At 34.7% G+C, this 16,977-nt stretch overlaps 1 protein-coding gene across 11 annotated transcripts in view; it reads left to right on the forward strand.

Annotated features, from left to right (window-relative positions):
• Positions 1 to 16,977, forward strand: part of rims2b (regulating synaptic membrane exocytosis 2b) — a 173,621-nt gene that overhangs the window by 90,148 nt on the left and 66,496 nt on the right. For all 11 annotated transcript variants that reach the window (XM_048201934.1, XM_048201935.1, XM_048201936.1 and 8 more), the window contains exons 10-17: positions 1,178 to 1,301; positions 2,170 to 2,216; positions 2,331 to 2,440; positions 6,882 to 6,929; positions 11,875 to 12,005; positions 13,512 to 13,683; positions 13,967 to 14,120; positions 15,878 to 15,904. In XM_048201934.1, the coding sequence (XP_048057891.1) occupies positions 1,178 to 1,301; positions 2,170 to 2,216; positions 2,331 to 2,440; positions 6,882 to 6,929; positions 11,875 to 12,005; positions 13,512 to 13,683; positions 13,967 to 14,120; positions 15,878 to 15,904 (813 nt within the window). The remainder of the gene's footprint in view (positions 1 to 1,177; positions 1,302 to 2,169; positions 2,217 to 2,330; positions 2,441 to 6,881; positions 6,930 to 11,874; positions 12,006 to 13,511; positions 13,684 to 13,966; positions 14,121 to 15,877; positions 15,905 to 16,977) is intronic.

Genomic DNA, 16,977 nt, shown 5'->3' on the forward strand with positions numbered 1-16,977 from the left:
GCATGGTGAGGAGGAAAGTTTGAGTGGCCAAAAACTCTCCAAGGAACACAGTTGGAGAATTGCAGAGATTAGTTGAGTCTTGAGTCTCAGAAAACCTAAAAAAAATTATCAAACAGCACCTACATCCCCACAAGTTGTTTGGGAGGGTTTCAAGAAAAATCCTCTGCTCTTATCCAGAAACAATCTCCAGCATATTCAGTTGTCAGTCAAGACTGGAACTTCAAACTGGACCGGCTTCTATGGTCAGATGAAACTAAAAAAAGAGCTTTTTGGCAGCAAACCCACCAGATGGGTTTGGTGCACACATGGATAAAAAGTACCCCATGCCCATTGTTAAATATACTGCTGGATCTTTAATGTTGTGGGCCTATTTTTGTGCTGGAGGTCCTGGACATCTTGTTCAGATACATGGTATCATGAATTCTAGCAAATACCAACAGATAAAACCTGACCGCTTCTGCTTGAAATCCAACAATGGGCCATGGTTGGATCTTCCATTAGGACAATGATCTAAAATAAACATCAAAACCAACACAAAAATGTGTCAATGAGCCCAAAATGAAGCTTCTGCCATGGCCACCCCAGTCCCCTGACCTGAACCCTAAAGAAAATTAGTGGAGTGAACTGAAGAGAAGAAGCACTAACATGGAGCTGGGAATCTGAAGGATCTGGAGAGATTCTGCATGAAGGAATGGTCTCTGATCTCTTGTCAGGTGTTCTCCAAACTCATCAGGCATTATAGAAGAAGAGTGAGAGCTGTTTTCTTGGCAAAAGGAGGTTGCAAAAATTATTGAATAAAAGGGTGCCAATAATTGTGGCCAAAGTGTTTTGTAGATAAACATTTATTTCATAATGTGATCCCCCCCCCCCCCCCCCCCACTTTCAATTCTTTTTCTTCAATGAAAGGTTAGACTTTTGCTAATTTTATGAATTAAAGATCAAAAGGATAAACAATGCAGATTTATTTTTACAGTCATCTTTGATCATATTTACCAAGGGTGCCAATAATTCTGATCACCACTGTAGGTCTCATGATTTTAGAACGACATAAGAGTGAGTTTTTTTCATTTTTTGGGTGAATCCTTTTATGTTAACTTTATCATTTGTCCAAAGTATGTTGGTTTAAGTGGAGATAATATTCTATATTGTAGACATCCTGTGTTGTATCCGTCCTCAGGTGATCAGGTTCTGGAGTGGAACGGGAGAGTCTTGCAGGGAGCCACATTCAAGGAAGTTTACAATATTATTCTAGAATCCAAGCCAGAGCCCCAGGTGGAGCTGGTGGTCTCACGGCCCATTGGGTGAGTTAAAGCGGGTGATGGATTATTACTCAATATGTCAGTTCAGGGACACAGAGCACATTTTCTTTGACAATGGAGGTTTATGAAGAAGAATAGCCTGTGGTAGCTCAACATATGAATGCTTATATTCACATACACACATACACACACACAGAAACTTAAACATTTGCGATTTGAAATGAAAGTCCTGCTTCAGGTCTGTGTTACTGGAGAACAGCTTGACATGCTTTGAAATTATTGCTTGTGTCTTTCAAAATGCTAGGCATTTTTCCCCCTTAAAGCCATTAAGAGTCTAGCAGCAGCATGGTCAGATGCTCAGATTAACTTTGTGGAGATGGGCAATATATCAGGAATGCATTTAATATTGTTTTGATGGCAATATAGAGTAAAATGACTCTGCATTGTAAATATTTAATATTTTTTTTTTTATCTTTTTATTTGGTTATAACCTATTGTATTTCCTAAAACAAGTGCCAGGCCAGTTATGTGCTTTGAGATGTGTTAATGTCATCTCTGATTTTAACCTCAGTAGCAAAAGTGCAGGCAGGCATCGGAAGTTTGACTCAATCATTCTGTTAATCATTTAAATATTCAAGGACTCTTTTGCGCCTTCACTCAAAAATGGCATTTGCTTTAGAATGTTTTCGTAAAAATATACAGTATATTTAGGTAAAGTTTATAATTGAATCTGTTTGACAAAAATGGCTATTTGGTTGAAATGATTGTTTAAAACCATTTCAGAGAAAATATCAAAATTTATATTTCAAATGGTCAAAGCCTGATATTTTAGCTTTATCACCCAGCCCAATTACCTTCTCACATATTTAAGATGCTCTCCATTAAAATGCTCTTCACTCTTTCCTTGTAGAGATGTCCCTAGAATACCAGAGAGCACACATGGGCAACTTGAATCAAGTAAGTTTAGTTGGTTTTGATGTACTGCATAATAAAACACATCGATACTTTAGCATTGCTGTAGCTAACAGGAGGATACAGAAAGTATCTAAGCCTTCTTTACTTCTTTTTCAGGTTCAAGTTCCTTTGAATCCCAAAAAATGGGTCCCTCCATCTCTGTCACGTCCCCCATGAGTCCTGGCATGCACCGGGAAACCCCTCAGTATCTGTCTGGACAGCTCTCAGTAAGTACCAGCATGTGTTCAGATGCTCTGACTGATTTTTGACGTATCTCTAGACTTCTTTTGCTTGTCTTTGGCCACTCGACTCAGGGTTTCTCTGATGAAATGGTGCTAGCTTTGATGTTTAGCAATTATTTCACTATCTTTAGGGAGTTTGCCAGCACACACTGTTCATTCACACAGATATTGGCTCAGATCTAAAGGACCAAGGGGTTATAGTAGATAAGATGCTATAAGGCCTTAAAAGAGTATGTGCGTAGTTGACAAATGGACGTGTACTTCTTTTTTCAACATAGTTAATTAATCTCTTATTCAAAAGTTTGGGGTCAATACGTTTTTTTTTTTTTTTTTAAATCTGTTTATTCAGCAAAGATGCATTACATTGATCAAATACAATACAAAAAAATTCAATTTCAAATGAATGTTGTTCTTCTGAAATTTTCTATTCATCAAAGAATCCTGAAAAAATATCATGGTTTTAACATTGATAATAATGAGAAATGTTTCTTGAGCAACAAATAAGCATATTAGAATGATTTCTGAAGAATCATGCGACACTGAAGACTGGAGTGATGATGCTGAAAATCCGTTTTTTTTCCATCACAAGAATAAATTACATTTTCAGATATATTCAAAAAGAAAACACTTTTTTTTTTTAAATTGTAATAATATTTCTCAAACTTTTGAACTGTAGTCTATTATAAGCATAAGGGAAATAGCATGTTTACAAATGCATTTTTGAAAATACATATATTTCAAATGAGTTCATAAATACTGCATGCCAACTAATTATAATACCATTTAAAAAATGCTGTTCAATGTATTTTTTAACTAGAGTGTAGTATGTCACACTGCAGAACAGAAAACATTAACATCTAGTTCCACATAAATATTACACATTTTATTAACAGTAGGAGTTAAAACACTCCCTCTTTCTAATTTACAAGTATAAAATTTACTACCTTTTGATGTCCTAATTATTAAAATGTTTGAGGATTCACAGGAGATTGCTCATTTAGAAATAGACTTTACAAATCACGCCACAGCCAGGACAGTATATTGTAATTTTATAACATTTTGAGCACAATATATAACTTAATGACTTGATAAAACTTGAAAACAGACCCTAATTAGGTTGTGCCGGTGTGTTATAATTGTACTTCTGTTCTCACAGTTCATTTTGATATTTGTATTTCAGGTTTGTGGAATGTTAAATGTTACAATCATTAGAATATAATTTGAATAGATAATTTTATGTTAAAATCTGTGTTCGTTGCTGTGATGTTAAAGGGATAGTTCAACCAAAAAATGATTTACTCACCCTCAAGCCATCCTAAGTGTATATGACTATCATCTTTCAGATGAACACAGTCGGGAGATATATTTAAAAATATTCTTGCTCCTCCAAGCTTTGTAATGGTTGTGAATGGGGGGCCACATTTTAAAGCAAAAAATGTGGCCCCCCCATTCACAACCTTTTTAAAGCTTGGAGGAGCAAGGATATTTTTAAAGGGTTAGTTCACCCCAAAATGAAATTTCTGTCATTAATTACTCACCCTCATGTCATTCCACACCCATAAGACCTTCGTTCATCTTAGGAACACAAATAAAGATATTTTTGATGAAATCCGAGGGTATCTGATTCACACATAGACAGCAATGTCATTGCACCTTTTGACGTCCAGAAAGGTAGTTAAAAACATGGTTAAAATAGTCAACGTGACTACAGTGGTTCAACCTTAAAGGTGCCCTAGGTTCAAAAATTGAATTTACCTCGGCGTAGTTAAATAACAAGAGTTCAGTACATGGAAAAGACATACAGTGAGTCTCAAACTCCATTGTTTCCTCCTTCTTATATAAATCTCATTTGTTTAAAAGACCTCCGAAGAACAGGCGAATCTCAACATAACACCGACTGTTACGTAACAGTCGGGGTGTACGCCCCCAATATTTGCATATGCCAGCCCATGTTCCCAACATTATGAAAGGCATTAGACAAGAGCAGAACGTCTGGAGCTGCACAGCTGAATCAACAGACTAGGTAAGCAAGCAAGAACAATAGCGAAAAATGGCAGATGGAGCAATAATAACTGACATGATCCATGATAGCATGATATTTTTAGTAATATTTGTAAATTGTCTTTCTAAATGTTTCGTTAGCATGTTGCTAATGTACTGTTAAATGTGGTTAAAGTTACCATCGTTTCTTACTGTATTCACGGAGACAAGAGAGCCGTCGCTATTTTCATTTTTAAACACTTGCAGTCTGTATAATTCATAAACACAACTTCATTCTTTATAAATCTCTCCAACAGTGTAGCATTAGCCGTTAGCCACGGAGCATAGCCTCAAACTCATTCAGAATCAATGTAAAAATCAAAATAAACACTGTACTTACACGATTAGACATGCTGCATGATGAACACTTTGTAAAGATCCATTTTGAGGGTTATATTAGCTGTGTGAACTTTTTTTATGTTGTTTAAGGCTAGCGCGAGCTCTTGGGGCGTGGAGCATGAGATTTAAAGGGGCCACACACCCTGAATCGGCTCATTTCTAATTATGCCCCAAAAAAAAAAAATAATTAAAAAAAATCTATGGGGTATTTTGAGCTGAAACTTCACAGACATATTCAGGGGACACCTTAGACTTATATTACATCTTTTAAAAAAAAGTTCTAGGGCACCTTTAATGTTATGAAGTGACAAGAATACTTTTTGTGCACAAAAACAAAACAAAAATAACGACTTTATTCAACAATTTGAACTGTTGTCATACGCTGTGAACTCAGTGCAGGCTTCGTTATTTACGTCCAAATGCCGGCTTATTATTGACCGGATCCTGTGTCAGCATCACATGCATGCGTCGTGCTGCTCATGTGTTCAGCCAATACTGAGTTGGCTTTCAGACGTAAACAAGGAAGCCAGCACTGAGTTCACTACATGACAACGGTTCAAATTGTTGAATAAAGTCGTTATTTTTGTTTTGTTTTTGTTCACAAAAAGTATTCTCGTCGCTTCATAACATTAAGGTTGAACCACTGTAGTCATGTTGACTATTTTAACCATGGTTTCAACTACATTTCTGGACGTTGCTGCCTTTGTGTGGATCAGATACCCTCGGATTCCATCAAAAAAATCTTAATTTGTGTTCCCAAGATAAACGAAGGTCTTACGGGTGTGGAACAACACGAGGTTGAGTAATTAATGACAGAAATTTCATTTTTGGGTGAATTAACCTTTTTAATATATCTCTGATTGTGTTTGTCTGAAAGAAGATACACCTAGGATGGCTTGAGGTTGAGTAAATCATGGGATAATTTACATTTTTGGGTGAACTAACTCTTTAAGAGTTAAATGAGCAAAATATAATATATTTTATATATAAAATATAATATACGTCTTACATTTGTTAGTTTGGGGCAGATGTATTGTGTGATTCTAGACAGTTGTGTCAGTCCTAGACAGTGTTCGTCACAGGCCAGTCTGGATTCTGGAAGAAATCCCGAAGCGGAAAACATATTATTAGTTTTCAAGCTTGTTAACCGATTGACGTAGACTCTGCAGGTCAGCTTTGACACAGTGCTGGTGGATCAGGATGTTAGGTTAAGTCAATTCCTTGAAGAGGTAGCTGTTGTACATTTCTCTGAAGTTGTTCAGTCTACTTTAACGATCATCCTCGATCTTAACGGCAGTTTGGATCTTAGGGGAAGCGCATGAATAATTTACACAGTTTGCATTATCGGTGGTCCTAACTGTACGCCTGAGACGTCTGTGAGGTAAGTTTCATCCAGGTGTTAGTGCGTTCATACAGTACAGTAAATTGCTTCAGGCATTGAAAACAATTAGCAATTATTGTTCATTTTAAGTGTTTAATAGGGAAATGAGCTGTAGCAACAACTGTGAATGTATTAAATGAGGAGAGACTGTGTTTAAAAAGGCAATGCTGATTAATAATAACAGTAAAATAAGTGCTTTTTTCTGTTTTTGTGCTGAAGTGTCTGCTCTTCTGTCTGGGCGATGCTGTAGTGTCTCACTATGGGTTGCGCTGTTGTAAATTTGTTTTCTTTTTGTTTGAAATGAGGGAGATTTATCCTAAAACCTGAAAACACACATGTCATTGATGAATGTTGTTGTTTACTGTATATATTATTGAGAAACACTGTAATGCATTAAAAGTTGAATGGTATTCTACACAAGCTGTAGTTATATAAGCATATGTGTTATGAATGATCTTTTAACACTATTCAGGACTTACATATATGACTAAGGTTAATTCAGCTATAAGATTCTCGTAATTTTTGAGTACGACGCAGTTTGATAAATGAATGTCACTCAGTTAGGCTAAATCTCTTCTCAGATGGGTTGTTTTAATTTGTGTGCCTCTGTGCAGTTTTGGTTTAGTTGTATTGCTTTTGTTTTCTTTGTTAATTTTGCTTATCCAGAGTCCATGCCTTAGTAGAAGAACCACGCCTTTTGTCCCTAGGGTCCAGGTAACATCGTCAGACTTCTCTCTCTTTCTCTGCTCAGTCTTTTTTTAATCTTTTCTTTCATTTCTGGCAGTCTTTCTCAATCCTTCATTACTCTCTCTGTACGCTATTTGGAAAATGCACTGCAGGAAAACGGCAGCATTCCAAGTTTCTCCCCCTTGCTCTTTTGTTCAGATTTTATTTTTCCCTCAAAGTTATACGTCATTGTCTTTGCAATTTATAACCACAATTCATAAGAGCTGTTTCATTATTACAGTCTGATTTTTGCTTAATTAATTCAAAGGCCATCTTGCTGAGACTTGAAATATTCTGCATGAATTACACACCTTTTACTCTCTTTTTAAATGTGGCATGATTTTGTAATTAGCGTAGGTTACTAAATTAAGTCTCTTTAAATTTTAAACTGATTTTTTAGACACATTTTTCGTTCTTTGTGATGTAACACGGAACTTTATATTTGTATTATATTTTAAAGAAATTATTTTGTATGAAATGCATGTTTTGCTAATTTAAATTTTTAGTACAGTTTCTGAAAAAAAAAAACAATGCAACAGTTTGTATCAGTACTATCAAATATTATGTTCTGTGTTACAATGAAGAGATACAATATGTTAATTGGCACATTTTTAAAATAATATTGCATTTTCCAATGTAGAACATTTCAATAAACCTCATAGATAAATAAACAAATTGTACCAAATGAACTAACTACTGTTTAGGCAAACCCATATGACTTACTTTCTTCTGTGGAACACAAACGAAGTAGTTTAAACCTGCCGTGCTGTGCACACAAGATATCTTTCACACAAAGCCTGCAGTGATGCATCTTATTGTGGCAAGTATTTTTTAAAAATTTCTTGATTTGTGTTTCACAGAGGAAAAAAAATGATACAGGTTTGGAACAATATAAGGGAGAATAAATGATAAATATTCATTTTTAAGGGAACTAATTATTTAATAGCACTTGCTAATAATTTCTCATTTAGCTGTAATAATAAACTCCAAGAGTTGTTGCTGTAGTTTTTGAAAATGGAGTTATTGTGATGGTAGACTTTGAGCCTATTGTTTCCTGATTAGGGTTGGGAATCGAAAATCGATTCCAATTCAGGAATCGGATACTTGTCATAAAATAAAAATTTCCATTCCGCTTATCAATTCCTGTGTACACATTTTAATGTGGTTTTAAACCATTCGAGTGCAAGAAGACGTGAAAGAGAGCTCAATTCGGGACTCAGCTGCTGTTTTCTGTGCTGGACACATCCAGAGTAAGCGCACGAAAAGCTGCTTCTCATATAGTGCACGAATACTGAATTGAGTTCTCTTCTGCGTATTTTTTGTCAATTATGTCAAAATATCCTCGTAAACACAGTCTGTTATGTCTTAAGTGAATGTAAAACAGTTGCGAAAGAAACGCATGTGTAACAGAATATTGGATCAGTGCATTAGCTCTTAAAGGATTAGTCCACTTTTAAATACACTTTTCCTGATAAATTTACATGTTCATGTCTTTCTTTCGTCAGTCGAAAAGAAATTAAGGTTTTTGATGAAAACATTCAAGGATTATTCTCCTTATAGTGGATTTCAATGGCTACCAACAGGTTGAAGGTCAAGATTACATTTTCAGTGCAGCTTCAAGGGCTTTAAACGATACCAGATGAGGAATAAGGGTCTTATCTAGGGAAACGATTGGTCATTTTCGACAAAAATACAACCGTTTATGCTTTATAAACAAAATATCACCTTGAACGTACTTTCCGCTTCCGCATTCTTCATAACGCTTACGCTGAATGTTCTACGTCTGCCCTATTCTACTTATGGAAAAAAACGAAACTGGCGCCACGTTCGTTCCGTAAGTAGAATAGGGAAGGCGTAGGATATACAGCGTAAGCGTTATGAAGAATGCGGAAGCGGAAAGTACGTTCAAGGCGATATTTTGTTTATGAAGCATAAACGGTTGTATTTTTGTCGAAAATGACCGATTGTTTCGCTAGATAAGACCCTTATTACTCATCTGGTATCGTTTAAAGCCCTTGAAGCTGCACTGAAACTGCAGTTTGGACCTTCAATCTGTTGGTAGCCATTGAAATGAGAAAAATCCTGGAATGTTTTCATCAGAAACCTTCATTTCTTTTCGACTGACGAAAGAAAGACATGAACATCTTGGATGACATGGGGGTGAGTAAATTTATCAGGAAAAGTGTATTTAAAAGTGAACTAATCCTTTAAAGTGACAGCAGGTTAATAAACCTGCTGTTGTCTGTGTCATTACTGTTAATGAAAAACAAAGGAAAAAGTAAATCACTCACTGTAACTTTGTAACTTTAATAAGAATGAATCTATATTTTATTCATAAAAAGAAAACAGCAGTTATTTTACATTTGATTTCAATTTCTGAACTTTGTCCAGTTGTATTTATTTGTGCTATTGCTATTTGCTTATTTATTCTTATTGTATTACTGACTCTATCATCAATCAATCCAATTCAATGTAAATATCAATCCAAGGCACTCTAGTATTTAGGAAATTATAAAAAACAAAACAAAAAACATTTATTTAATCATGAAAAAAACAGGTGACAAGGCTAATGAGCCTTCGTCAAGGTGTGAGCAACTAACACAGAGTTCTTTTAAACAATAATTAATTAGTCATGTGACAATCACCTGATTACGTGGTATAGGATATGCACAAGAGAGAAAGTTTAGATGATATAAAGAGAACATCTCACCAAATATATTATTAAACCAAACACAATATGTTAAAAAAAAAAAAGGCTGCTGATTCTTGTTCATGGTATTCAGCTGCAATAGAATGTTTTGCAAAAAGATATGTTTGATATATATACGTTTATTTTTTTTAAATTATTATTATTATTATTATTATTATTATTTTTTTTTTTTTTTTGGAATCGATAAGCAGAATCGGAATTGGAATCGCTAAAATTCAAGTGAGACCCAACCCTATTCCTGATGCAGTCAACTATTAAAAAACACAGACCTTGATACATCTATATAAGAATCAAATGGTACAATTTGTTTGGACTGAAGCCTTCCCCCTGCTGTTTTTTGCTATGGAAGCTTCCTGGATTGCTCTAGTCTGTATTGAGCACTTTCTGTTGCTTTGCTGCATGCATTAGTAATGGAGTATTTTTTAGAATAGTAAGTTCTCTCTAAAGATAAATTATAGTGTTTCTTTTAGCTCTAGTGATCTGGAAGGGCAAATGCTTGGAAGTCAGAGAATTAAGCTACTATCAATGAATGCTTGAGAAATGTTCATAGAGGACCAAAGTACTCAAAATTATGTAATTGAGTGTTTACTTTGCCATTCGGAAATTAAACCTAGTGTTGTTAAACATGATGATTTTGTATGTATGTAAAAAAAAAAAAAAAAAAAAACCTAGATAATTACATTACAGAATAAATTGTACAATAAATAACTGAAATATTACAAACAAATTGGAGCATTTCATTATTTGTTTTAATAAATAATAATAAATAGGCAAACTTTAACTCATTTGACTGATTAACACTGATTTAATTATTTCTAAATAAATGCATGTCACTTTAATTATTCAAATAAGTACATTTTACTTTAAATATATTTAACTGCTAATTCATTTTATTCAAGATAAATTAATACTTTTTTGTGAATGAATTGGATTATTTAATGTTTAATTTATTTGTACTTTTGTCCTCCATATTCATATCCTTCCAGTTTTTGCCCTTTAGGATAATTTACTCTGTGATATGCATGTATGAGAATGAGTATTTAGTTTATTTAATTTCCAGATAGCTGCAACTGAGACTTTCAAAGCTGTTTCTTTTCAATTCTGGTTTGGGCTGAAATTAGATAATCACATGAAGTTTAAACATTTTTTTTTTCTTTCTTTGTGTTACATTTCCTTTGCTTAGTCTGTTGTGTGGTATTTTATTTGATTTGGATTGCTGGGCTTTGAAAGTGTCTGTCAATTTTAGAATAAATGTGACAAATTGTGAATACATTCGAGTCATCTGATTGGATGAGACTTGTGGCAGACACACCCTCATCCCCTGGCCAGCCAATGAGGGATGGAATATTCCACAACCCAGACTCACAGCACACAAACAACTGTTAAATCTTCTTACCTGTAGCCTAACATGTCAGATTTCAGAAATTATTGACAAGTAGTTCCCCTCTAATATTTTGGGTTAAATGCAGTTTAAGATATATTGATGTGGCATATTGCAAATTCTTCCAAAAACCTCAGTTTGTAAAATAAAAGTAAATACACATTTACATTTAAAGGTTACTTCTGGTATCCTTTCATGAATTAGCTGTATTGGGCGAGAGTGAAAACAAGAGTGAATTAAATGTGTAAACCATTTTTTTTTTTAATGTAAATTGTTTCCATTGTGCAAAGGTTAAAAGACAGTTTATCACACTAGTCTCATGTTAACATGTATAAATGTTAAAGTCTTTAACATGGCTGTTCATTAAAAACAGCAGTTTTAGTACTTCACCTTAAACTTAAAAATTAGGAAGGTTGTCTTGAATACAGTGTCTTGCCCCATAGTAAGTGTAATACTGTATGTTTACTGTAAACAAACGTTTTTTACAAACTGAGATGCAAATCAAAATTATTTTCTGTGATAATGAAGCTGTATTCAACCTGAAATATAGTGAAAGTCAAAAGTCAGCTCCCTGAAACACTGTGGTATCAAACTATGTGATTCAGTGCTTAGAAATAGTTTAAATTTTGTATTTGTTTTTTGTTTTTTTTTTGTGGTGAATTTAGTCGATCATCAAAGTTGATCATGAGAGGTAGTCAGCTTGATTTAGTTGGTGTGTGCTGGTGCTGTACCTGCTCTGGGAAAGTTCTGCCAAGCATGTGACGCTTCTGCAGGGCTGCCCTGGACCCTCTGGGGTGAGCTCTTCTTACAGACCATCTAAGAGAGTATGTTTCTTCCTGCAGGTAAAGCTGTGGTACGATAAAGTGGGACATCAACTCATCGTCACTATCCTGGGCGCCAAAGACCTGCCTTCACGAGAAGACGGGCGGCCTAGGAATCCCTACGTCAAAATCTACTTCCTCCCCGACAGAAGGTACCTGCACTTCAGAGTTCAGATATACAGTATTCAGATTTCAAAAGAACTTTCAATTAGGATTTTGAATTATAATCTCTAACGATAATGTTTATGAACAATACATAAACTACCATTCAACATTTTGAACATTTTGAACATCAGTGTAGTGGTGATAGCACATAATATTGAAGGTCAATAAACTGAGGTTGGCTGATCCCCAAAGTAATATAGATGTTTGTCAAATGTGGGTGTCTATTCACAGTGAAGCCTTCAAAATCACTGATATATTGACACAATTACATGAATTTTGAGTATTTTCAGGACAAAAAGTGTTTTTTCAAAAGACATAAAATTTTTATTACCAGGACTTCAAGACCTAGTGAAAATGCACTAAAATCCTCAAAATCCTTCCTTTTATAGAAGGCATTTAAACTGAAAACTAAAATGAATGGGAAATATTTCACAAACCCAGACTGGCAACTACTGGTAAAAAAAACTATAAATTCAATTTGAAATGAAAATTCATATCTGAATATGAAGGAAGGAAGAATATGTGTTGTTGTTGTTGTAATAATAATAATAATGATAATAAATAAACTAAACTAAATGTGTAATAATGTCTAATAATGTGTACTATTAATTATTATTATTTAAGGGATTAGTTCACTTCTTTTCATGTCTTTCTTTCTCCAGTTGAAAAGAAATTAAGGTTTTTGAGGAAAATATTCCAGTATTGTTCTCCATATAGTGGACTTCAGTGGGGTTCACCGGGTGGAAGTTCCAAATTGCAGTTTCAATGCAGCTTCAAAGGGCTCTACGCAATCCCAGACAAGGAATAAGGGTCTTGTCTAGTGAAACGATCGGTCATTAAAAAAAAAAAAAAATATATATATATATATATATACATATATATACACACACATATATATATATATATATATATATATATAGATAGATAGATAGATAGATAGATATACTTTTTAACCACAAATGCTTATCTTGCACTGCTCTGCAATCCGCCACGCATTAGGTTGAAAGGTCACACGTGACATAGGCGGAAGTACCATGGTCGGGCGAAAAACTTCATCTGATTTTCTCTTCCTGCTTCAAAATCATCTGATATTATTGTTTTACCTTTTTTTTTGTAAAGGTCGTTTGGCTTTATCTTTGCACATTTACTTTTCGGTACTTCTGCTTACATCACGCATGACCTTTGCGTGCGGATCGCAGAGCTAGTGCAAGATGAGCATTTGTGGTTAAAAAGTATATAATTTTTTATTTTCATTTTTTTAGAAAATGACAGATCATTTCGCTAGATAAGACCCTTATTCCTCGGCTGGGAAATTTTAATTCAGAAGTGAGCTAATCCTTTAAGTTGTTTGTTTTTTTCCCTTTTTTTTTCAATTTGGGGATCCTTGGATTGGCTTAGTGTCTCTGTCAGGGTCTGTGAGACTGTAAATGTTAAAACCCCTCAAGTTTGAGTCATCAGCAGCTGTAAAATATAAACTCACCTGCTCTTCTCAGTGATAAAAGCAAGAGGAGAACGAAAACAGTGAAGAAATCTCTGGAGCCAAAGTGGAACCAGACATTCATGTACTCGCCAGTGCACAGGCGAGAGTTCAGGGAACGTATGCTGGAGATCACTCTATGGGACCAGGCCAGAGTCCGAGAGGAAGAAAGCGAGTTCCTGGGAGAGGTGAGAGAGGAACACCTTCCTACTGTGTGTCTCCAATAATGCCATGTGCATACTAATAAAAGATCTCACAATGTTTACTCAGTATGATGCAAGAAAACAGTTGTGGCAGTAATATCAGACATGAATAAATGTTTTAGTTTAAAATCAATTTTAAAAGAGTATTTTGTGACTTTCAGAGCAAAGTTTAGACTTTAAATATCGCACAATAGAGCAGCAACATAGCTGCATTTTAAAGTCATCATAAATGGCTGTGTATTTCATACCTGTGTGTTTGTGTGTGTAGATTCTGATAGAGCTGGAGACAGCGCTGTTGGACGATCAGCCTCATTGGTATAAGCTCCAAACGCATGACGTGTCCTCTATGCCGCTGCCTAACCCCTCACCCTACATGCAGAGACGTCTCCTACATGGAGAGAGTCCAACGCGCAGGTTACAAAGTACGTACACACACCTACTGTTACAATAAACACAAACATACTCAATTAAAACTGCTTAATAATAGTAAACTAATGCGTTCACACTACAATTGAATGTGATCTCAATTTGATTTTGCCCTTTACAGTGTGAACAGCAAAACATTTTGAATCAAATTTTTTAAATCCAGTTAGAGACACAAATCGACGTCTGTGTGAACAGTCCTGTCAGAATTCATTTTATGTCAATCATTCATCATATAATTTAGTGTTTTGTGTAGCAGTTGTTTAAATCATAAAATAAAATATGAATTGCACTGTATTACATAGAAATGTGCAAAAATACACACTACCGTTCAAAAGTTTGCAAAGTATGCTTACCAAGTCTGCATTTAAAGGGATAGTTCACCCAAAAATGAAAATTTGATGTTTATCTGCTTACCCCCAGCGCATCCAAGGTGTAGGTGACTTTGTTTCTTCAGTAGAACACAAATGATGATTTTTAACTCCAACCGTTGCCGTCTGTCAGTCAAATAATGGGAGTGGATGGGGACTTCTGCTATAAGAGTAAATAAAGCTTGCTTAGACAAGTCCAAATTAAACCCTGCGGCTTGTGACGACACATTGATGTCCTAAGACACGAAACGATCGGTTTGTGCGAGAAACCAAACAGTATTTATATCATTTTTTACCTCTAATACACCACTATGTCCAACTGCATTCATCACTCGATTCATTTGGTCTGATCGCGCTCTGACAGCGGCAGTGATGTCTCGCGCATATACTGTACTTCAATGAGAGCGAGACATCATTGCCGCTGTCAGAGCGCGATCAGACCTTACTAATGAGTGCTGCACGCGGTTGGACATAGTGGTGTATTAGAGTTAAAAAATGATATAAATACTGTTCGTTTATCACACAAACCGATCGTTTCGTGTCTTAGGACATCAATGTGTCGTCATGAGCCGCAGGGTTTAATTTGGACTTGTCTATGCAAGTTTTATTTATTCTTATAGTAGAAGTTCCCATCCACTAGCATTATTTGACTGATAGACGGCAACAGTTGGAGTTAAAAATCATCATTTGTGTTCTACTGAAGAAACAAAGTCACCTACATCTTGGATGCGCTGGGGGTAAGCAGATAAACATCAAATTTTCATTTTTGGGTGAACTATCCCTTTAATTGATCTAAAATACAGTAAAAAAAAAAAAAAAAAAAAAAAACTAATATTGTGAAATATTAAAATAACTGTTTTCTATGTTAATATATTTGAAAAAGTCATTTGTTCCTGTGATGGCAAAGCTGAATTTTCAGCAGCTATTACTCCAGTCTTCAGTGTCACATGATCCTTCAGATATCATTCTAATATGCTAATTTGCTGCTCTAGAAACATTTCTTCTTGTTAGTAATGTTGAAAACAGTTGTGCTGCTTGTTGTGAAAACCATGATGCATTTTTATGGACTCTTTGATGCATAGAAAGTTTAAAATAACAGCTTTTATTTGAAACATATTTTGTAACATCATAAATTAATTGAAGAAAATCAGAATACAACACTCAACCAATTTGAATGAAGCAAATTCACAGGTCTACTGTGGTAAAAATGTCCTGTATATTCTGTATATTTCATATTTAAAACTTCAGAATTCTCAAAGTATCAGTTTGTATAAATGTGGACATTACATTTTATGCATGTTTGTTTTTGTTGATGTGTTTCTTGTTGTCATGTTTTGTTTCCTTCAAAAAATATTACTATCTATCCACCACTGACACATTTCCAGTCAAGAGCCCGTATTTGTACAACTCAGGTAACTTTGACCTGCTTGCTCCAGTTAGCATGTGATTGGCCAGCAATGTGATTACTATCCTCTACACTGTCCAAAGTGTGACCTCCCCTCACTTCCGCCTCATACTCTTCAGAAACCCCCACTATTCCACACAGCTTGCATGGAGTTAATGCCCATCTCTGCTGCTACATGCCACCAATCCTCATTTTAAAGCTTATCTGGCTTTTTAGGCCTGATCTTCACCATTAAAAAATATATAAAATCAGCCCAGTTAATAGCCGTTCCTGAGCAGATCTATATATGGACTGCTAACGCTTTTCCCAGCCTCTCACAAACCTTTCTGTGGTTGATGTTTGCTGTGTTTCACTATTTTGATTGCAAACTAAATGATAGCAAACCTCATGCTTGGTTCCACTCACACTGGATTGAGCTGTTTTTTTCACTGTAGAAAGGTGACAAATGAGAAAGTGTCAGCTTAAACTTTAAAATTAACATAGACTGTCTGCCATGGATATATGAATATGTAAGATCATCTTGCCTAAAGCTATTTCATTAGAAACAAATGCATTTTGTTATATGTTAATAGTGACTCACTTTCACAAACTAGTCCAGGTTGCTTTCACATAAGCTGTGCCTTAGCATAGAAAAAAGTTTTCATGTAAAATATTCCTAGGTCTGTTTATTTCAACATTTACTAATAAATTATTAAAATAAAATGTTGCATCTGTTATTATTTAATGGACGTGAGCTATAAGGAACAGTTTTTTTAAAAATAACTAATGTTAACAAATATTACTAAATACTGTAACAAAAATGTAACACTTTTAGTTAATGTTTTTCAAAATTATGACTACAAATTGACCAATTTCGAAATGATCAGTGTGTTTACATTGATAATGTCCAATATCCAATTTTTTTTTTTTTTTTTTTAGGTCAAACTATACACTCTAAAAAGATTTCACAAGTACAAAGCATTTTTTTCATGCTTAAAAATTAAATTAAAATGTAAAAGTGATGGGTTTGCTTTAAGGAAAGCCAATTTTGCCCAAAAAAAAAAGAAAAAAAAAAAAGGCAAAACTGTATATATATTTATA

This window comes from Megalobrama amblycephala, linkage group LG9, assembly GCF_018812025.1.
Source record: "Megalobrama amblycephala isolate DHTTF-2021 linkage group LG9, ASM1881202v1, whole genome shotgun sequence".
NCBI lineage: Eukaryota > Metazoa > Chordata > Actinopteri > Cypriniformes > Xenocyprididae > Megalobrama > Megalobrama amblycephala.